This window comes from Aotus nancymaae, unplaced genomic scaffold (assembly GCF_030222135.1).
Source record: "Aotus nancymaae isolate 86718 unplaced genomic scaffold, 86718_ANA_hifiasm-v0.15.2.pri h1tg000009l, whole genome shotgun sequence".
Classification (NCBI taxonomy): Eukaryota; Metazoa; Chordata; class Mammalia; order Primates; family Aotidae; genus Aotus; species Aotus nancymaae.
In genome coordinates, this window is record NW_026988420.1 from 7691226 (window position 1) to 7713700 (window position 22475).

The 22475-nt window shown below is 39.3% G+C and overlaps 1 protein-coding gene across 7 annotated transcripts in view; it reads left to right on the top strand.

Moving 5' to 3' along the window:
- The window catches only part of IFT88 (intraflagellar transport 88), a 138231-nt gene that overhangs the window by 111096 nt on the left and 4660 nt on the right, over positions 1–22475 (top strand). For 5 of the 7 annotated variants that reach the window (XM_064373525.1, XM_064373530.1, XM_064373528.1 and 2 more), the window contains one exon: positions 418–484. In XM_064373525.1, coding sequence (XP_064229595.1) covers positions 418–484 — 67 coding nt within the window. Of the gene's footprint in view, positions 1–417; positions 485–3698; positions 3912–4193; positions 4352–22475 lie in introns of those variants that run through there. The other 2 variants (XR_010341631.1, XM_064373529.1) reach the window with 2 other exon arrangements.

Genomic DNA, 22475 nt, shown 5'->3' on the forward strand with positions numbered 1-22475 from the left:
ACCTTTTTTTTTTTTTAACTCAAATAGTTCAGGTCCAACCATTGTAGATGAGGACTGATGGCAGGAAATGGCCCTTTTGTAGATTCCCTTCCCCTCCTCACCTACCCTTCCCTTAAACTAAAGATCATGTTTAAGCCCTGAGTGTTCACATCAAGAAAATATTGTTTGGTTCTGAGTTGTTTATGTAAGCCAAGGTTACACTGCACTTTTGAATTAAAGTGCCATCTAAGTTTTCTCAAGAGCCTTGACCCCTCCACTTACAAAACAACTCAGGCTTTTTTTTCCTGTAGAATTAACTCTCAGGTATATAGCCCTAAGGGTTATGTAGTAATGTTAATTTTAAAATCCACCATTATCTATATTCAACTTTGAAGGAATATCATTTATTCTTTTAAACTTGTCTTCTCATTGCTCTAGCGCATGAAGTCCGGCAGAGATGGCAGTGGGGGCTCCCGTGGCAAAAGAGAGGGAAGTGCTAGCAGTGGTAAGTGTTTTCTGTTTCCCTGAAAAACTGTGTTTTCACATTTCTAGTATGTGGGCTTCTAGAAACATCTCACGATAAAGTGTTCTTATGTGTCTGTTTGTTTTATACACAGTAAAACCTCACGTTAATTAATTTGGTAAACGATCTGATGTGTGAATGAGTATTTGTAAATACTAGCAGATTTTGGTTCTTAAATAACCATGCTTGTTTTTGCTAATTGATTATTAAACAAGTTTTTCATTTATTAGTCTGTCAGGTTGGACAGATTATCATATATGGGCATACTGATGAGGTTTTGCTGTGTTTACGTTTTTAAATTTTCCATTTGAAGGAAGTGCCATGAGAAGTAGGATGGTCTTATAGAATGATGGCAGCCCGACATCTTTAGTCTGACTTTTAGTGTAGAATTAGTGACAAGCTAGGAATTAGGAGACATAGTGTAAGTCCCAGTCTTGATCATGACAACATATATATATGTCTTTGGACCAACCACATAAATGCTATAGGCTTTTGGTGATTTCTGGAGTTCTTTGCATCTCTCAAATTCTTTTACTCCTTGTGACATCATTACATAGTAAGACATTAAGTTTTCCATCCCTTCTTCCTATCAACAATCTACCTTCTTTTTCTACCTCAGGCAGGCAGTATAAGTTAAATTTAACAGAAATTTGGTGATTTTAAGGAAGCTAATTTTGAAGATAAATGTCAAATTGGGGCCTACATTCTCTCCTATCCATACTTAGCACTCTCATGCATATGTGACCCAGCTCCGTGTAACTCTCCAGCTGCATTCTGTCATATCTGTTTGTGATGTAGGAGTCAGGACAAAGACAAATGTAGATCTTAGGCAGGCCTTTCATCCATTTACAGTGTGTATTGGATGCATACTGTGTACACTGTGCTAAGAGCCAAGGACATGGAAACAAATAAGACGTGATCCCCATGCTCAAAATTAGAATATAGTCTGAAAGACATACAAGCTTCTAATGCTGCTGTGGATGCTACCATGGTAGAGAAATGTACATGAGTTTTCAAACTTTTCTAGGGATAGAAACTGCAGTTGGGACAAAGATTCCTTGAATTCAGAGCTGTGCTTTGAAATTCAGGGAGTCTTCATCCCAATTGCCGTCAAAGATAAGCTGGCTTTTGAAATTCAGTTTATAACTTTGTAGGCAGTTACAGGCATCAATGGCATCTGATTCTAGCCAGGCCGCTTGATTCCCCCAAGAGTCAATCCAGGGTCTCCAACTAAACCTCATGGTGCTGGCCTGTTTACCTTCAGGAGCCATGACCCAGAGCTGGAGAAATCAGTAAAAGCAGCATTGAGCCCAAGTCTGAAGAGTAACAAAGGCAGTCTATCACATCAAAGAGTAACCACTTCCACCTCTTCAGCCGCCATGGTCCTGATGGATACTCCTGTCTCCTTGCTGTTCCCTAACCCCAGATATCTCACACACTCCCCTTTAATGGATCTGTGTGACTATCTGGGGTTGGATTTAGTCAGAGATATCTGGCCCAGCAGTTCTTCATAAGCCAGAGGCAGCCATAAGCCCACAAGTCCTTATCCAAAACCCCTGGGGCAAGGTGTGTTGTGGAATTCAGAACCTTTTGGAGTTTAGAAAGTAAGATAATGTATTAGCCATGTATCGTGTACTACCCAAGGAGAGTACCTCAGACACATTCTTATTAATTCGGTAAAACATGAATATTCACGCTAAGGGTAAATGAAGACTATAAATAGCCTCAAATCAAGTTCTATGCCCAAGAAGTTTATATATTGCCACCTGTAAAGTTGGCTTTCAGAGCTCTTTGGAATTCGGAATTATAGATGAGGTATCATGGATGTGTACCAAAAATGTTCTTAATAGCCAAGATGTCCACAGACTAGGCATTATGCAATAGTCAAAAGCAACTCTAGACAGCTCCCCAGACCAGCAGAGTGCTGCTTGTTCATCCTTTCTCTTAGGAAGCAGGAAGTACATGATATGAGCTCTCTTGGAAATAAATGTCCCTTTAAGGAATAATTGTCTTGAGTAACAAAAAGTAGTAAGTATTTATTAAAATTCTAGGGCCAGATTCACCATCCCTTAAGGATTCTGCAATTCTCTCTCAAAATCTTAAGTTCAGAATAACCAACCAGTTCCTTTTAAACATCAACAACCTTATGTTAAGTTCTCCAAGCCTTCCCTGGTAATTTGTAAGTTTATAAAATCTCTCCCCTTTAACCTAAGCCTTAGTTTCCCAGATGTCATCATTTGAAAATCCACCTCAGGACCTTCTAATGAGATGTGATAGGACACCCGAAAAACTGCTAAACAAATGTGGTGCTTCCCTAGAGCCCAGGGGACAGTGTCCAGGGTCCTACCCCCAAGAAAGTAACCCCAGGGAGACTGGCAGCTGCCTCTCAGAAACATCATATTGATCAGTGTGCCTCAGGCCACCACAGGTCCAGATCCTCTGACAGGAAGAATTGCCTAGCCTCCCTGGTGACCTTTTCCATAGCCCTCTTTCAGTCATGCTGGGCATCAGAGCACGGAGAGAGCTTCACCTGGCCAAGGGACCTCCTCCATGGTCAGGGAAGAAGGGACTGACAAGGAAGAGAGGTAGGGCCACCGCAAATCTGACACCTGTGTGCACGAAAAGAGAGGCTGTTCTGTTGAAGGGTCCCCTTCTGGTCCTGGCCTCCCACTGCTGCTTTTTCTTTTTTAATCCATTTTCCTTTCTTTCTTCCAGTCCCAGTCCAACACAAATAGTCAGTTCTGGTGCACAAATAAGCTTTATTCTCACCTGAGGGACTTTCAGAGTATACACTCTGTGCTCTCGAGGCATTTTACAATCAGGGTTGCTTGTTGCTAGGTTCTTCTGGCACAAATTGAGAGCACTCATCAGTCCCTTTCTAGGGTACTTTCCCCCATCATCTGCCTTTTCGTTCCTTATTTTCTGGTATCTCAAGTTGTGCATCATCCCAGACTTTTTCATTTCATCCTGCATCCCAGTTTGAATGCTACTTTCTATGGCTGAGCTCATTCCACCCTGACACTTTTGCAGGGATCATGTTTTCCGTCCCCCTTCTCCAGTTCTCAGTACAGGCCACACTCCAAGGCTGGCCCTGGCTGTGAAGTTGGAATGAACCCAGGCTCTGAGACTTTTCTCCCTTTCTTCTTCCTTTTGATTTCAAAGTCTTGATAGTTAATAGTATTTATATTCTCTGCAGATAAACCGATGAGGAGAATAACCATATTCTGCCTGTTGTTTTGGCCGAATTTTGTTAAAGGTCGGGAAATTCACAGAACATACCTGCTTCTCATGTGTAGCTGTCCTCAAGACACAAGAATTCCTTCTTGGATGGCATTTTCTATTTTTGCATGATAGTGGCATTTTGTGACTTATTTTGTGTATGATGTTATTAAACTTTTATTTTTTAAGTGCTTTTTGGTTTTCCCTATGTGAATTTTAATGGCTTGCTTCATTATTGAGTTTGATTTTTATGTCTTAGGTGTAAACTTTTCCAATGAAAATGTATCAATTTTAGACTGAAAATAATTTTATAATGAAAATCAGAATAAGACTCAGTGAACAGAAATTCACTTTATAGTATCTTTTATAAAGTAGATTGTAAACATGTTTTGTTTTATTTAAAAACAAACTGAAGTTACATTTTAAGATTCTAGTCCAAGGTTGAGTGTGGCTAATTAACCCCTTTCCACAGTTCTGCTGGTCCTTGATGGTATCACAAGCAGAGAATGAACAAGTCATGCTCAGTGTCCACCAGGGAGGACGAGACAAGGAACATACACTCTGAGGAGGTGCATAGGCCTAAATGTAGAGGACAGGCCAACACAGCTCAGCCAATTACAGGAGGAAGAGGTGGGCATCTATGCGGGGAGGGAGTCTTAAGAGGCTGGAGGGCAGGTGCTGTCACTTCTCCAAGGATCATGCCTATCAGCTTCACTCCCAACTTGCATGTCCCTTCACCCCATAGATCTAGACCATAGTTTTGCTGGATACCCGAGTATATAGCCCACTTTGTAGCAGATATGTACCACAAAGGAAGCTTGATGAATAACAAGTATTAGAAGATAGTGAACAGCACCAGAGCACCAAAGTAGTCTCAGTGTTACAGTTCTAGAAGAAGTTTGCCTATGCCAGTATACCCAGCTGGTGTAATCTGCCAGTGTGTCCCCTGTGTTCTGATACAGTAATTCTCAGTAATTACTTTTAATTACTGAGTGTGGAGACTTTTTCTGTAAAGGGACAGATAGTAAATAGTTTTGGCTTGGAGGCCAAGTCTCATCTGCAAAGAATATTCCCTACTCTGCTGTTGTATATATTCTCTCTGCAAAATATATACACATGTATTTTATATATGTGTGTGTGTGTGTGTTCATACATACAAACACATTTTATGAGTTCTTTTTTTACCCTCTTTCCCTTCCTAACTTTCTGCTATTTTATGGACAGATAAGCATTTCTCAAGTTTTCTAGCCATAATAAATACTTAGTAAATACCAACATCCTTCCGGCTTTACCTCCCATATCCTCTTTATATGCTGTTAAGTATTTAAGTTGCCAAATATAACAAAAATATGTTACCTCCTTTGCTTACATCTTCACTAAGTCCCTCCACAGTCTCCCTCTCCTCACTTGAGTATTGCCTATACAGTAGCTATTGGGGTTCATTTTTACAATTTTAATATATTCCTGTTAGGTTTTCTTGGGTAATAATATAATTGGATCAGTAGGCGTAGGGGGTGAGGGGTGAAATCACACTCAGAATTGCAGCTGTAACAATGTAAGATGAGCTGAATTTCTCAGAGTAAAACTAGGTCCAAGCAATGGTCCTTGTGAAATTATCTGAGGATTATGTCATCTGAGCTGATGAGGTCGTTACTTTCTTGGACTGTGGGTTGGGACTCAGTGAAGAGAGCACTTTGGATCCCTAGCTGTGGTATACTGCCTCTTAACTTTGGAAAGGGACAGGAGCAAAGGAAGACAAGTTTCCTGGTAATTAGAGGATAGGCCATTTGCAAGTCAGATTATAGAGCACCTAGAAGTAAATTGGACAGTAAAGTCCTGCTAAAGGTCCCAAATGTATTGTCTGATGTTCTTCAGTATTTCTAGATGTAAACAAACACTTCCTCATACTTACAGAGTGAGAATAGATCTTTCTTAATGATTGCACAGAGTAGAGGCTAAATTGAATATCATCATCTTAGAAGTAGAAGAGAGACACAGACCAGAAATAACTTAAAAAGAGTGTCTAATGGATAATGAAGTCAATCTATAGCTCACCAAAAGAGAGTTATTTAAGAAGAGATTTGAGGATCAGGCACTATGGCTCACGCTTGTAATCCCAGCACTTTGGGAGGCTGAGTCAGGTGGATCAAGAGATCAAGATCATTCTTGCCAACATGGTGAACCCCCTTCTGTACTAAAAAATAGAAAAATTAACTGGGCATGGTGGCGTGCACCTGTAGTCCCAGCTACTTGGGAGGCTGAGGCAGAATTGTTTGAACCAGGGAGGCAGAGGTCACAGTGAGCCAAGATCATGCCACTGCACTCCAGCCTGGTGACAGAGCGACACTCCATCTCAAAAAAAAAGGATTTGAAAGAATAAGAACCACTATATTCATAATACATTCAAAGGAATGGGCAGAATTTTTTAGAAAATTTCATTTTGGATAGTACTTTCAAAAAATAAGAAACTAATAGGGAGCAGTTGATAGTTCCTAGCTTAAGGGAGGGGGAATGTTGAAAAATGATTACGTACATGCTGATTAATTGGGCCTTGAAGACTACAGAGGGCCATTAGATTTTTCAACTAAGATAATGTTGATAGTCCTAAAGAAAGTAGTCTCGGTGCACTGTTAGAGGCAAAAGTCAAATTCTAATGATTTAAGAAGTGAATGAGTTGCAGGGAGGTAGAAGAGAGGATATAAACTATTCTCTCACACATACTGCCTCACCAATAACTAAAACAATGCAAACTAACCCAAAAAGTTAGCAATGAATTTTTAAAAAGGTAATTCCCAAGGATAGCAAGGGATGAGATGAGATGAACACTCTTTATTAACTAAATTCTGCTGGGGGGAGTTCTAAGTGGCAAATCCTGCTGGGAATGTTTGGAAATATTCATCAAGGCCTTTAAAATGCCCATCCCCAGCCAGCCACAGTGGCTCACACCTGTAATCCCAGCACTTTGGGAGGCCGAGGCAGGCAGATCACTAAGGTCAGGAGTTCGAGACCAATCTACCCAGCATGGTGAAACCCTCTTTCTACTAAAAACACAAAAATTAGCCATTTGTGGTGGCACACGCCTGTAGCTCTAGCTACTTGGGAGGCTGAGGCAGGAGAATCATTTGAACCCAGGAGGGAGAGGTTGCAGTGAGCCCAGATTGCGCCACTGTACTCCAGCCTAGGAGACAGGATTAAGACTCCATCTCAAAAAATAATAAATAAGGCTGGGCACGGTGGCTCATGCCTGTAATCCCAGCACTTTAAGAGGCTGTGGCAGGTGGATCACGAGGTCAGGAGATTGAAACCATCCTGGCCAACATGGTGAAACCTCGTTTCTATTAAAATACAAAAAATCAGCCAGGTATGGTGGCGCGTGCCTGTAGTCCCAGCTACTCAGGAGGCTGAGGCAGGAGAATCACTTGAACCCCAGAGGTGTAGGTTGCAGTGAGCTGAGATCGCACCACTCCACTCCAGCCTGGGCCATAGAGCAAGACTATCTCAAAAAGAAAAAAAAAAAAACAAAAAACAGAAAATAAATACAATAAATAAAAAGCCCAAACCCTTTGATAGTAACTTACTTTAAAGAAATAATAACATTTACATATTGATCACATTATTTATGGTAGAAACATTGGGAATAAACTAAATGTTCAACTGGAAATAATTCCAAGTTGAATTATTTTCTCCACAGTTGTGTCACCTTGGAGCAGTTATTACAGGCCACTTCTTCCCCCTTGCGATGAGATCCCACAGCGAGCTTCCTTGACTGATCTTTAAGGGGGATTCTGTTGCCATTGAGAGCTCCATAAACTTGGATCATTTAACATAACAGCTTCCAAAGATGATATAACTTCTGAGAGACAATCTTATTTGCAATGGAGTGCAGTGAATAATAGTAATCACACAACGTGGTTTCCTTTGTACTTTTTTCTAAGCAAAATAATGTTCATACAGAAATCAGTAAAATAAGAAAAATACAGGAAATGCAAGTGCTTTTATTGGATCTTTAAAATATGTTATAGGTATGACATGATTATTTATAGTGAATGCTTAAGGTAAAAGTCACCCACAGACTGTAAAGTTCCTGAAGGCAGTGGCTACACCTCCTTTTGCCTCTGCTGGGTGTGAACAACATAAGGTACTGAGCAGGATCACAGTTAACACTCATCAGAATTTAAAATAGCACCGGTGGTGTTAAAGACGAAGAAATTATGTTTTTCTTATTTTCATTACTCATATAAATATACTATGTACTCAGTTTCACAAACCATTGAATTTAAATGATAAAAATATCTGCCATAACCTGTTTAGCAAAAACGAAGGACATTGTTTTTCATCTTCTCTGTATAGCTGTTTTTTCTATCTTAAGTTTATTACTGCTATAAATAATTTTCATGTTCATAACCATATTCTTTCTCAATTAGTAAAGACTGTCTTCCCTTGGAAACAATTCATTTTTATTTAGAGAGAAATTTTTACCAAAGTTTATGTAGTAAGCCTCTTATCCTTCCTTATTCTGTGACTAGAGCCTGTTAAAAAACTCACTTTCTTGAACTCCTGGCCTCAAATTATCCTCCTGCCTCAGCCTCCAGAGTAGCTGAGGTTATAGGCTCAGGCCACCACACCCAGCTTAAAACTCACTTCTTACCAGGAAAAAAAAAAAAGACCTCATATCCCTTTACAGGATCCTTTGCTAAAGAGGCACTATTTGTCTCATGGGCAAGGACCAGGCTGGCAGTCAGGAAGATTGGATTTTGGTGCTGAGCTTGCCACAGTCAGTTCACTTCACTATCCTAGGCTTGTTTTATCATCCGAAGAATAAAGGGGTTAGACTTAGCCTTTTAAATGACATTTTTGTGTTTCTACTGACTATAAAATTATTGCAGACATCTATGTCTGATAGTAAGATAGTCTAAATATTCAGGGAGACTCCAAGTATAGCATTCCTAAAAATGGTAGGTTGAATGTTTAAAAAAAAAAAGAGGAGGAGGAGGAGGAGGAAAAATATAATAAAATGGAAAAAAAAGAAACAACCAAATCTTAAAAAATGCATGGCCAAGTTGGTAGGAAAGAAGGAAATTCTTTGGAAGCCAAAAATATCTAGAAAGTTTAAAAAGAGTCTGGGCATGGTGGCTCACACCTGTAATCCCAGCACTTTGGGAGGCCGAGGCAGGACAATCACGAGGTCAAGAGATGGAGACCATCCTGGCCAGCATGGTGAAACCCTCTCTCTACTAAAATACAAAAATTAGCTGGGTGTGGTGGCGCACGTCTGTAGTCCTAGCTACTCGGGAGGCTGAGGCAAGAGAAATGCTTGAACCCGAGAGACGGAAGTTGCAGTGAGCTGAGATTGTGCCAGCCTGGCACCTGGTGACAGAGCAAGACTGTCTCAAAAAAAAAAAAAAAAAGAAAGTTTAAAAAAAATAAGCAAGTTCTGGAGTTAGCATTTGCCTGGCTAATCCCTCATGATGGAGAGCCTCGGATTATAGACACTCAGGGGGACCAAGAGATAAGGCCTGGGGCCTCAAAGAGGCCAGAGCAGAGGTCGGATCAAAGAATCTCCATTATAAAGCTAGGACTTCTCACTGGCAATACCCTCAGTAGGTCAGCTAGAAAAGAGGCCACCCTACAAATGATGGGTTTTCACTTTGGTTCTAATGTAGAAAATAAGAAAAGCTCCTTTGATAATTCCTAACCATAAGCCCTCACTCACATAGTTTTGGAGCTAGAATATATATTGTATCTGTGTGTTCTGAAGAACACCAAGCTGAAAATTTGGCTTAAAGTGGACTTAAGTTGGTGAGGCTACAAGGTGCCTACAAGAAATAAACTTAAATCTTCCTTGGAGGGATGCACTTTAAGTTCCAAAGAACCTACAGTTAAAAAAAAAAAGTATGCACACATGAGGAAACAATCCACTAAGAGTAAGCAACAACAGAAACTATAGAGTCCAGTCTTCAGAGACTACTGTATCTGATATTGTAATTATCAGATAAAGAATATATTTTAAAAGTGAGAATACAGATGTCTGAACTCTAGGACTTGATAGATTCAGATAAATTTTTTTAGATAAAATACTGCCCCCAAAATGGACACTATTTATTTTAGAAAATGAAGTCTGCCAGATAAAAATAATTGGTAGCTAAATTACAGAAATAACAGGAGCCATGTACAGTGGGGCACTCTACTTGTGAGGCTGAAGTGGGAGGAACATGGAGCCAAGAGCTGCAGTGTACTGATTGTTCCTGTGAATAGCCACTGCACTCCAGCCTGGGTAACATAGCAAGATCCCATCTCCAGAATAAAATAAAATAACAATAATAGGAAGAAGAAGAAACTAAAGTTATCAAAATCACATACCCAGAGATGAATATGTGTAAGTATGTACTTGTACCCTGCTTTCGTCATTTCCCATTATATCATGCACATCTTTCTCTGTCATCAAATATTTTTATGATTTTCCTTTTTCTTTTCCTTCCTTCCTTCCTTTTTCTTTCTTTCTTTCTTTTCTTTCTTTCCCATTTTTTCTTTCTTTTCTGTTCTTTCTTTTATTTCTTTCAGTGGAGTATTGCTCATATTGCCCAGGCTGGAGTGCAGTGCTATGATCTTGACTCACTGCAACCTCCGCCTCCTCAGTTCAAGCAATTCTTGTACCTCAGCCTCCCAAGTAGCTGGGGTTACAGGCATGTGCCACCCTGCACAGCTAAGTTTTGTATTTTTAGTAGAGATGGAGTTTCGGATGTTGGCTAGGCTAGTCTCAAAACTCCTGGCCTCAAGTGATCCACCCCCTCAGACTTCCAAAGTGCTGAGATTACAGTCGTAAGCCACCATGTCCAGCCAATTGTTTTTACGTTGTCTTAATAAACATTTTTAAGAGTAGACTTGGCCAGGCGCAGTGGCTCACGCCTGTAATCCCAGCACTTTGGGAGGCCGAGGCGGGTGGATCACGAGGTCAAGAGATCGAGACCATCCTGGTCAGCATGGTGAAACCCCGTCTCTACTAAAAATACAAAAAATTAGCTGGGCATGGTGGCGCGTGCCTGTAATCCCAGCTACTCAGGAGGCTGAGGCAGGAGAATTAACTGAACCCAGGAGGTGGAGGTTGCGGTGAGCCGAGATCGTGCCATTGCACTCCAGCCTGGGTAACAAGAGCGAAACTCCGTCTCAAAAAGAAAAAAAAAAAAAAAAAGAGTAGACTTGTTGAATGTAAAGGTATGCAAAATTTTAAATCCTTTTTTATGATAGTCAAAAACACGTAAGACCATCTTACCCATTTTTAAGTGTACAATACAGAGTATTAGCTACATGCACATTGTTGTGCAACAGAGCTCTAGAATTTTTCCATTTTGGAAAATTGAAACTCTGTATCCAATGAACAACTTCCCTTTTTCACTCTTTCCTTTCTCCTCTCCTGGCAACCACCATTCTACTTTCTAAGAATTTAGCTTACATTAGATACCTCATATAAGTGGAATTTTGCAGTATTTTTCTTTTTGTGACTGGCATATTAGCATAATGTCCTCAAAGTTTAACCATGTTGTAGTGTGTGACAAGATTTCCTTGTTTTGGAAGGCTAATAATATTTCATTGTATGTATATGCCACATATAAAAAATTCATTTATCGATGGACAATTAGGTTGCTTCCGTCTCTTGGCTATTGTGAATAATGCTGCAGTGAATATGGATGTGAAAATATTGAGATCCTCTTCCCATTTCTTTTGGCTAAATATTCAGAAGTGGGATTGCTAGGTCACATGCTACCTCTATTTTTTTCCCCCTGAGGAACCTCCATTGTTTTTCATAGTGGCTGCACCATTTTACATTTCTTTAAGGATGCATGAGAGTTTTCCACGATCTTGCGAACACTTGTTATTTTCTAGGGTTTTTTGGTGTGTGTGTGTGTGTGTGTGTCTGTGTGTGTGTGTTCATCCTAATTGCTGTGAGGTGATACATCACTGTGGTTTTGGTTTGCATTTTCCTGATGAATAGTGATGTTGAGCATATGTTTTTCATCTGCCTATTGGTCATTTGTATATCTTCAGAGAAATGTCTATTCAGATCCCAATTTTTGGATTGTTTTATTGTTTTTGAGTTTTAATTCTTTATATATTTTGGATATTAACCCCTTATCAGAGATATAGTATGCAAATATTATAGGTTGCCTATTCACTCTGTTGATTGTTTCCTTTACTGCACAGGAGTTTTTAAGTTTAATGTAGGACCATTTGCCTGTGTTTGCTTTTCTTATGTGTGCTTTTGGTACCATATCCAAAAAAACTCATTGCCAAATCTAATGTCATGTCGATTTTCCACTATGTTTTCTTCTAGGAGTTTTATAGTTTCAGATTTTACATTTAAATGCTGAATGCATGTTGAGTTAAATTTTTGCTTATGGTATAAGGTAAGGGTCTGATGCCATTCTTTTGCATACAGATATCCAGTTTACCTAGCACCACTTGTTAAAGAGACTGTCTTTTCTCCAGTGTGTAAACTTGGTACCTTTGTTAAAGATCATTTGATCATATACATGAGGGGTCTTTCCCCTGGTCTCGCTATGCTGTTGCATTGGTATATATGTTTTTCTTTATGCCAGTACCATACTGTTTTGATTACTATAGCTTGTAGATGTTTGAAATCAAGAAGTGTGAGGCCTTCTGCTCTGTTTTTTTTCTTTTTCAAGAGTATTTTTGGCTGGCCAGGCACAGTGGCTCATGCCTGTAATCCCAGCACTTTGGGAGGCTGAGGTGGGTAGATCACCTGAGGTCAAGAATTTGAGACCAGCCTGGCCAACATGGGGAAACCCCATCTCCACTAAAAATACAAAAATCAGCCGGGTGTGATGGCATGCACCAGTAATCCCAGCTACTTGGGAGGCTGAGGCAGGAGAATCAACTTGTACCTGGGGCGTGGAGGTTGCAGTGAGCCAAGATGGCACCACTGCACTCCAGCCTGGGCAACAGAGTGAGACTGTCTCTCAAAAAAAAAAAAAACAGGTATCAAGAGTGCTTTTGGCTATTTGGAGATCCTTTGAGATTCACTATGAATTTTAGGGTGGCTTTTTCTATTTCTGTAAAAAATAGCACTGGGATTTTGATAAGGGTTGTATTAAATCTGTAGATGAATTTGGATATTATAGCTATTTTACCAATATTATGTCTTCCAATCCATGACACAGAATGCCTTTCCGTTTATTTATGTTGTCTTTAATTTCTTTCAGCAATATTTTGTAGCTTTCAATGTCTCACCACCTTGATTACATTTATTCCTAAATATTTTATTCTTTTTTGATGCTATTGTAAATGAGATTTTTTTTTTCCTTACTTTCCTTTTTGGATTGTTCATTGTTAGTATATAGAAATGCAACTGGTTTTTGTGTGTTGATTTTGTATACTGCAGCTTTGCTTAATTGGTTTATTCTAACCATTTTTAAATGGAATATTTAGGGTTTTCTACATATGAGAGCATGTTATTTGTGAACAGATATAATTTTACTTTTTCTTTTCCTGTTTTGCTGCATTTCTTTTTTTCTTGCCTGATTGCTTTGGTTAGTACTTCCAGTACTCTGTTGAATAGAAATTGTGAGAGTAAAGTCTATTTTGTTTGAAATAAGTATGACCACTCCTGCTGTCTTTTGGTTACCATTTACATGGTGTCTTTTTTCTATGTATGTCCTTATATCTAGAGTAAAATCTCCTGTAGACAGCATTAAGTTGAATTTTTTTTTTTTTTTTTTTGAGTTGGAGTTTCGCTCTTGTTACCCAGGCTGGAGTGCAATGGCGTGATCTCGGCTCACCGCAACCTCCGCCCCCTGGGTTCAGGCAATTCTCCTGCCTCAGCCTCCTGAGTAGCTGGGACTACAGATGCACGCCACCATGCCCAGCTAAATTTTTGTATTTTTAGTAGAGACGGGGTTTCACCATGTTGACCAGGATGGTCTCGATCTCTTGACCTCATGATCCACCCGCCTCGGCCTCCCAAAGTGCTGGGATTATAGGCATGAGCCACCGAAGTTGCATTTTTTTTAATTCATTCAGCCACTCCATGTCTTTAGGGAGTTCAGTCAATGTATATTTAAAGTAATTGCTGATGGAGAAAGAGTTACCATTTTTAATTCTTTTCTAAATGGCTTACAGTATTTTATTCCTTTTGCTGTCTTCTTTTGTGTTTCAGTGATTTTTCTGTAGTAATATGGTTTGATTATTTTCTCATTTTCTCTTCTGCACCTTCTATAGTTATTTTCTTTGTAGTTACTGTGGAGAGTACATAAAACATCTTAAAGTTACAATTTATTTTTAACTGATAACTTCAATTGCATATCAAATATCTACTCCTTTTCGTCTCTCCTCACATTTTTTTTTTTTTTTTTTGAGACAGTCTCACTCTGTCACCAGGCTGGAGTGCAATGGTGCAATCTCAGCCCACTGCAACCTCCACTTCCTGGGTTCAAGCAGTTCTCCTGCCTCAGCCTCCTGAGTAACTGAGACTACAGGTACACACCACCATGCCCAGCTAATTTTTATATTTTTAGTAGAGATGAGTTTCACCATGTTGGCCAGGATGGTCTTGATCTCTTGACCTGGTGATCCACCTGCCTTGGCCTTCCAAAGTTCTGGGATTACAGACATGAGCCACCGCGCCTGGCCTCTCCTTGCATCTTTTTATGGTGGGGGTGTGTGTGTGTGTGTTCTCACAGAGACTTGCTCTGTCCCCAGGCTGGAGTACAGTGGTGTGATCTTGGCTCACTGCAACCTCTAACCTCTGTCTCCTGGGTTCAAGCAATTCATGTGCCTCAACCCCCCAAGAATCTGGGATTGCAGACATGCCCCATCATGCTGGCTAATTTTTGTATTTTTAGTCGAGATGGGGTTTTGCCATGCTAGTCTTGAAATACTGACCTGAAGCAGTCCGCCTGCCTTGGCCTCCCAAAATGCTCCCAAATTACAGTTGTGAACCTCTGCGCCCAGCCCTTTGTATGTTTTGTGACTGTAACATAATTTTATAGTCATAGTTATCTTTATACTTTTGTCCTTTAAATTCTGTACATTAATTTAAAGTAATTTACATGTCACCATAACAATATTACAAAATTCTTTATCTGTCTCCATAGTTAACTTTACCAGAGAGCATTATATTTCCATATGCTTTTATTTCAACTTGAAAGACTCTACTTACCAATTTTTGTTAGGTCAATCTAGTGGTGGTAAACTCCCTCTGCTTCTATTTTTCAAGAAGTTCTGAACTTCACTTTCATTTTTGAAGGAAAGTTTTGCCAGATAGAGTATTTTTGGTTGGCAGTATTTTTCTTTAGCACTTTGAATATGTCCTCCCACTACCTCCTTGCTGTATTGTTTCTTTCAAGAAATCTGCTGGTCTTTCCTTCATTGCTTTTTCTGTTTGTCCTGCTGACTCAATAATTTCAAATGATCTATCTTTGAGTTCATGGATTTTCTTCTGCTTGATCAAATCTCCTAATGTTACTCTCTAGTGAATTTTTAAAATTCATTTATTGTGTTCTTCAGCTCCAGTATTTATCTGACTCTTTTTGAGTTTCTAGCTCTCCTTGATAGTCTCATTTTGTTCATTTGTCATTTTTCTGATTTTGTTTTGTTGTTTGTCTGTATTCTCTTCTACCACATTGAGCTTCTTGAATATGATTTTTTTGAATTATCCGTCAGGTAATTTGTAGATGTCCATTTCTTTAGGATTGGTTTCCAGAGATTTCTTCTTGTTGTTGTTCCTTTGATTGGGCTGTGTTTCCCTGTTAACTTCATGTGCTTTATTATAATTTGTTGAGATTTGTGCATTTGAAAAATAAAAAGAAAGCCACCTTTCCAAGTATTTACAGACTGGCTTTGTATAAGAAATGACCTTTACCAGTCAGCCTGGCTAGAGATTATGGGCATCTCTTAAAGCTTTTATGGAGAAGCAACTTCTCTCTAGTCTTGTATGTGTAATTTCCCAATTAGAGAGGTTTGCTGGTTTTTCTAGTAGGAGCTTGTAGTCCCTTGCTCCCCCTGGTGTCTGTCTGTAATACTGTAGGATCCCTGGGGCTGCAACAAGCTACAGAGAGCTCTGGCCCCAGCCATCCAATATATATATGCCAATTCCCCATGTGCACTCAGAGTCAGATGAGACAGAAAGCAGTTGTTCAAGCAGCCTCCCTCCCCAAAAAGCCAGAATATTGAATGTATGTTTCACTCTTTTCTTTTTCTGTTTTTTTTTTTTCCTTTGGGACGGAGTCTCGCTCTGTTGCCAAACTGGAGTACAGTGGCACAATCTCGGCTCACTGCAACCCCCGCCTTTCGGGTTCACGTAATTCTTCTGCCTCAGCCTCCAGAGTATCTGGTACTACAGGTGCGCAACACCACGCCCAGCTAAGTTTTTGTATTTTTAGTAGAGACGGGGTTTTACTATGTTGGCCAGCATGGTCTCAATCTCCTGACCTCGTAATCTGCCCGTGTTGGCCTCCCAAAGTGCTGGGATTACAGGCGTGAGCCATGGCGCCAGGCTGTCACTCTTTTCTTTACCTTCCAAGGGGGAAGCCATGAGCTTGACTTTCTCCTGATCACAGAGAGCTGTACTAGCTTCCGTCTGTGGTAGGAGTAGTTGTCTAGCATTACAACAAGAGACTGAGCTCTCTTTTGTTCTTAGCAGCCCCCAGACACCCAAAATATGCAGTGTCCCATCAGGGTTCAGAGTCAGGTGACACAGAAACCAGTCCTTCCAGCAGCTCCCCCTAAAGCCAGAATGTTTGACACATATTCCACTCTTCTCTTTCCTTCCCAAGAGAGAAGCTGACTTGGGCTTTTTCTCCCTATCATGAGTTGTGTTTTAATGCAACTGTTCTTGGCTTCAAGCTTGCTTGAGATACTCTGAATTTCTAACTGGCTTCTGGAGTTATCATAAAGGCTTTGGGGCCATATATTTTTAAGTAAGTATCTCTGTTGGGGAACAAAATCAAGGGCTTCCCTATTCTGCCATCTTGCTAACTGCAAAATATTAAATCTTTTATTCTCAGAAAGCTTGTTCATTTGTTTCACTTGATAACCTGATATTGTGCCATTTTAATGGACAAAACTAAGACTTACATTTAGAATCTTACATTAGAATTACTTGAATCTTTAAATTTTGTTGAATATTTGATACATACAAAAGAATACATGTAGCACTTGTAAGTTATGAAGCATGTTAATAAAATAAAAATTGATGAAACTATCATAAAGCAGATCTAGAATATCCACCATTACTGTTGCACCCACCTGTGTGCTCTTCCTCATTTCGTCTCCTTCCTCCCAGAACAGATAAACCTGAGAGTTTTATCTTTTGTATACTTCTAGTTTTATATTTTTCCATTCTTTTTTTATATATAATTTCACCATCTATGTAAACAATATATTTAATTTTGCTTCTTTTTGAGCTTTCTAATAAAGGTTTTTTTAGTATATGGAGTTCTGACTTGCTCTTTTTTCACTTGTTTCTAAAGTTATGTAAGACTAAATATTTTAAATATACTTACTGACCATTTGTATTGTTTATTTAGGGAATTATCTCTTTCTATACTTAGTTTTTTGTTTGTTTTTGTTTTTTGTTTTGTACCTTAAGTTCTGGGGTACATGTGCGGAACATGCAGGTTTGTTAACATAGTTATACACATGCCATGGTGGTTGGCTGCATCCATCACCCCGTCATCTACATTTGGTATTTCTCCTAATGCTATCCCTCCCCTAGTCCCCCACCCCCTGACAGTCCCTGGTGTGTGATGTTCCCATCCATGTATCCATGTGTTCTCATTGTTCAACTCCCACTTATGAGTGAGAACATGCAGTGTTTGGTTCTCTGTTCTTGTGTTAGTTTGCTGAGAATGATGGTTTCCAGCTTCATCCATGTCCCTGCAAGGACATGAACTCATCCATTTTTATAGCTGCACAATATTCCATGGTATATATGTACCACATTTTCTTTATCCATTCTATCATTGATGGTCATTTGGATTGGTTCCAAGTCTTTGCTATTGTGAACAGTGCTGCAATAAATATACGTGTGCATGTGTCTTTATAATAGAATGATTTATAAGTCTTTGGGTATATATCCAGTAATGGGATTGCTGGGTCAAATGGTATTTCTAGTTCTAGATCCTTGAGGAATCACCACACTGTCTTCCACAATGGTTGAACTAATTTACACTCCCACCAACAGTGTAAAAGTGTTCTTATTTCTCCACATCCTCTCCAGAATCTGTTGTCTCCAGATTTTTTAATGATCGCCATTCTAACTGGTGTGAGATGGTATCTCAATGTGGTTTTGATTTGCGTTTCTCTAATGACCAGCGATGATGAGCTTTTTTTCATATGTTTGTTGGCTGCATAAATGTCTCCTTTTGAGAAGTATCTGTTCCTATCCTTCCTCCACTTTTTGATGGGGTTGTTTGTTTGTTTCCTGTAAATTTGTTTAAGTTCTTTGTAGATTCTGGATATTAGCCCTTTGTCAGATGGGTAGACTGCAAAAGTTTTCTCCCATTCTGTAGGTTGCCTGTTCACTCTGATGATAATTTCTTTTGCTGTGCAGAGCTCTTTAGTTTAATTAGATCCCATTTGTCTATTTTGGCTTTTGTTGCCATTGCTTTTGGTGTTTTAGTCATGAAGTCTTTGCCCATGTCTATGTCTTGAATGGTATTGCCTAGGTTTTCTTCTATGGTTTGTGTGGTTTTAGGTCTTATGTTTAAATCTTTAATCCATCTTGAGTTAATTTTTGTATAAGGTGTAAGGAAGGGATCCAGTTTCAGCTTTCTGCATATGGCTAGCCAGTTTTCCTAACATCATTTATTAAATAGGGAATCCTTTCCCCATTGCTTGTTTTTGTCAGGTTTGTCAAAGATCAGATGGTCGTAGATGTGTGGTGTTATTTCTGAGGCCTCTGTTCTGTTCCATTGATCTATATCTCTGTTTTGGTACTAGTACCATGCTGTTTTGGTTACTGTAGCCTTGTAGTATAGTTTGAAATCAGGTATCGTGATGCCTCCAGCTTTTTTTTTTTTTTTTTTTTTGCTTAGAATTGTCTTGGCTATGTGGGCTCTTTTTTGGTTCCATATGAAATTTAACGTGGTTTTTTCCAATTCTGTGAAGAAAGTCAATGGTAGCTTGATGGGGATAGCATTGAATCTATAGATTACTTTGGGAAGTATGGCCATTTTCACAATATTGATTCTTCCTAACCATGAGCATAGAATGTCGTTCCATCCTTTTGTGTCCTCTCTTACTTCCTTGATCAGTAGTTTGTAGTTCTCCTTGAAGAGGTCCTTCATGTCCCTTGTAAGTTGTATTCCTAGGTATTTAATTCTCTTTGTGGCAATTGTGAATGGGAGTTCACTCATGATGTGGCTTTCTGTTTGTCTGTTACGGGTATATAGGAATGCTTGTGATCTTTGCACATTGATTTTGTATCCTGAGACTTTGATGAAGTTGCTTATCAGCTTAAGGAGATTTTGGGCTGAGACGATGGGGTCTTCTCGATATACAATCATGTGGTCTGCAAATAGAGTCAATTTGACTTCCTCTTTACCTATTTGAATATTCTTTATTTTTTTCCTCTTGCCTGATTGCCCTGGCCAGAACTTCCAAAACTATGTTGAATAGGAGTGGTGAGAGAGGGCATCCTTGTCTTGTACCAGTTTTCAAAGGGAATGCTCCCAGTTTTTGCCCATTCAGTATGATATTAGCTGTAGGTTTGTCATAAATAGCTCTTATTATTTTGAGATACGTTCCATCAATTCCTAGTTTATTGAGAATTTTTAGCATGAAGGGATGAGGGATGTTGAATTTTGTCAAAGGCTGTCTCTGCATCTGTTGAGATAATCCTGTGGTTTTTGTCTTTGGTTCTGTTTATATGGTGAATTACATTTATTGATTTGCATATGTTGAACCAGCCTTGCATCCTAGGAATGAGGCCAACTTGATCATGATGGATAAGCTTCTTGATGTGCTGTTGGATTCAGTTTGCCAGTATTTTATTGAGGATTTTCACATGGATGTTCATCAGGGATATTGGCCTGAAATGTTTTTTTTTTTTTTTAGTTGTGTCTCTGCCACGTTTTGGTATCAGGATGATATTGGCCTCATATAATGAGTTAGGAGGATTCTCTGTATTGTTTGGAATAGTTTCAGAAGGAATGGTATCAGCTCCTCTTTGTAACTCTGGTAGAATTTGGCTGTGAAACACTCTGGTCCTGGACTTTTTTTGGTTGGTAGGCTATTAACTGCTGCTTCAATTTCAGACATTATTATTGGTCTACTCAGGGATTCGACTTCTTCCTGGTTTAGTCTTAGGAGGGTATAAGTGTCCAGCAGTTTATCCATTTCTTCTAGATTTTCTGTTTTATTTTCTTAGAGGTGCTTATAGTATTCTCTGATGGTAGTTTGTGTTTCTATGGGATCGGTGGTGATATCGCCTTTATCATTTTTTATCGCAACTATTTGATTCTTCTCTCTTTTCTTCATTCGTCGGCTAGCAGTCTATTTTGTTGATCTTTTAAAAAAATCAGCTTCTGGATTCATTAATTTTTTTAATGGTTTTTGTATCTCTATCTCCTTCAGTTCTGCTCTGATCATAGTTAATTCTTGTCTTCTGCTTCTGAATTTTTTGTTCTTGCTTCTTTGTTCATTTAATTGTGATGTTAGGGTGTCAATTTTAGATCATTCCTGCTTTCTCTGTTGGGCATTTAGTGCTATAAATTTCCCTCTACACACTGCTTTAAATATGTCCCAGAGATTCTGGTACATTGTGTCTTCATTCTCATTGGCTTCAAAGAACATCTTCATTTCTGTCTTCATTTTGTTATTTATCCAATAGTTGTTTAGGAGCAGGTTGTTCAGTTCCATGTAGTTGTGTGGTTTTGAGTTAGTTTCTTAATCCTGAGTTCTAATTTGATTGCACTGTGGTCTGAGAGACTGTTACAATTTCCATTCTTTTGCATTTGCTGAGGAGTATTTTACTTCCAATTATGTGGTCAATTTTAGAATAAGTGTGATGTGGTGCTGAGAAGAATGTATATTCTGTTGATTTAGGGTGGAGGGTTCTGTAGATGTCTGTTAGGTCCGCTTGGCCCAGAGCTAAGTTCAAGTTCTGGATATTCTTGTTAATTTTCTGTTTCGTTGCTCTATCTAATATTGACAGTGGGGTGTTAAGGTCTCCTACTATTATTGTGTGGGAGTCTAAGTCTCTTTGTAGGTCTCTAAGAACTTGCTTTATGAATCTGGGTGCTCCTGCATTGGGTGCATATATATTTAGGATAGTTAGCTCTTCTTATTGCATTTGATCCCTTTACCATTATGTAATGCCCTTCTTTGTCTCTTTTGATCTTTGATGGTTTAAAGTCTGTCTTATCAGAAACTAGGATTGCAACCTCTGCTTTTTTTTTTTTTTTTTTTGCTTTCCATTTGCTTGGTAAATCTTCCTCCATCCCTTTATTTTGAGCCTATGTGTGTCTGCGCGTGAGATGGGTCTCCTGAATACAGCACACCAATGGGTCTTGACTCTTTATCCAATTTGCCTATCTGTGTCTTATGGAGGCATTTAGCCCATTTACATTTAAGGTTAATATTGTTATGTGTCAATTTAATCTTGCCATCATGATGCTAGCTGGTTATTTTGCCCGTTAGTTGCTGCAGTTTCTTTCTAGGGTTGATGGTCTTTACAATTCGGAGTGCTTTTGCAGTGGATGGTACTGGTTGTTCCTTTCTATGTGTAGTGCTTCCTTCAGGAGCTTTTGTAGGGCAGGCCTGGTGGTGACAAAATCTCTCTGCATTTGCTTGGCCATAAAGGATTTTATTTCTCCCTTACTTACGAAGCTTAGTTTGGCTGGATATGAAATTCTGGGTTGAAAATTCTTTTCTTTAAGAACATTGAATATTGGCCCCCACTCTCTTCTGGCTTTAAGGTTTCTGCTGAGAGATCTGCTGTTAGTCTGCTGGGCTTCCCTTTGTAGGTAACCCAACCTTTCTTCTGGCTGCCCTTAGCATTTTTTCATTCATTTCAACCCTGGTGAATCTGACAATTATGTGTCTTGGGGTTGCTATTCTCAAGGAGTGTCTTTGTGGTGTTCTCTGTATTTCCTGAATTTGAATGTTGGCCTGCCTTCCTAGGTTGGGGAAGTTCTCCTGGATAATATACTGAAGAGTGTTTTCCAACTTGGTTTCATTCTCCCCGTCACTTTGAGGTACACCGATCAAAGGTAGATTTGGTCTTTTCATATAATCCCATATTTCTTGGGGGCTTTGTTCATTTCTTTTCACTCTTTTTTCTCTAATCTTGTCTTCTCGCTTTATTCATTGAGTTGATCTTCAGTCTCTGATATCCTTTCTTCCATTTGATCAATTCAGCTACTGAAACTTGTGTATGCTTCATGAAGTTCTCGTGCTGTGTTTTTCAGCTCCATCAGGTCGTTTATGTTCTTCTCTAAACTGGTTGTTCTAGTTAGCATTTCGTCTAACGTTTTTTTCAAGGTTCTTAGTTTCCTTGCATTGGGTTAGAACATGCTCCTTTAGCTTGGAGAAGTGTGTTATTACCCACCTTCTGAAGCCTGCTTCTGTCAGTTCGTCAAACTCATTCTTCGTCCAGTTTTGTTCCCTTGCTGAAGGAGCTGTGATCCCTTAAAGAAGAGGCATTCTGTTTTTTGGAGTTTTCAGCCTTTTTTTGCTGGTTTCTTCCCATCTTCATGGATTTATCTTCCTTTGGTCTTTGAGGTCAGTGACCTTTGGG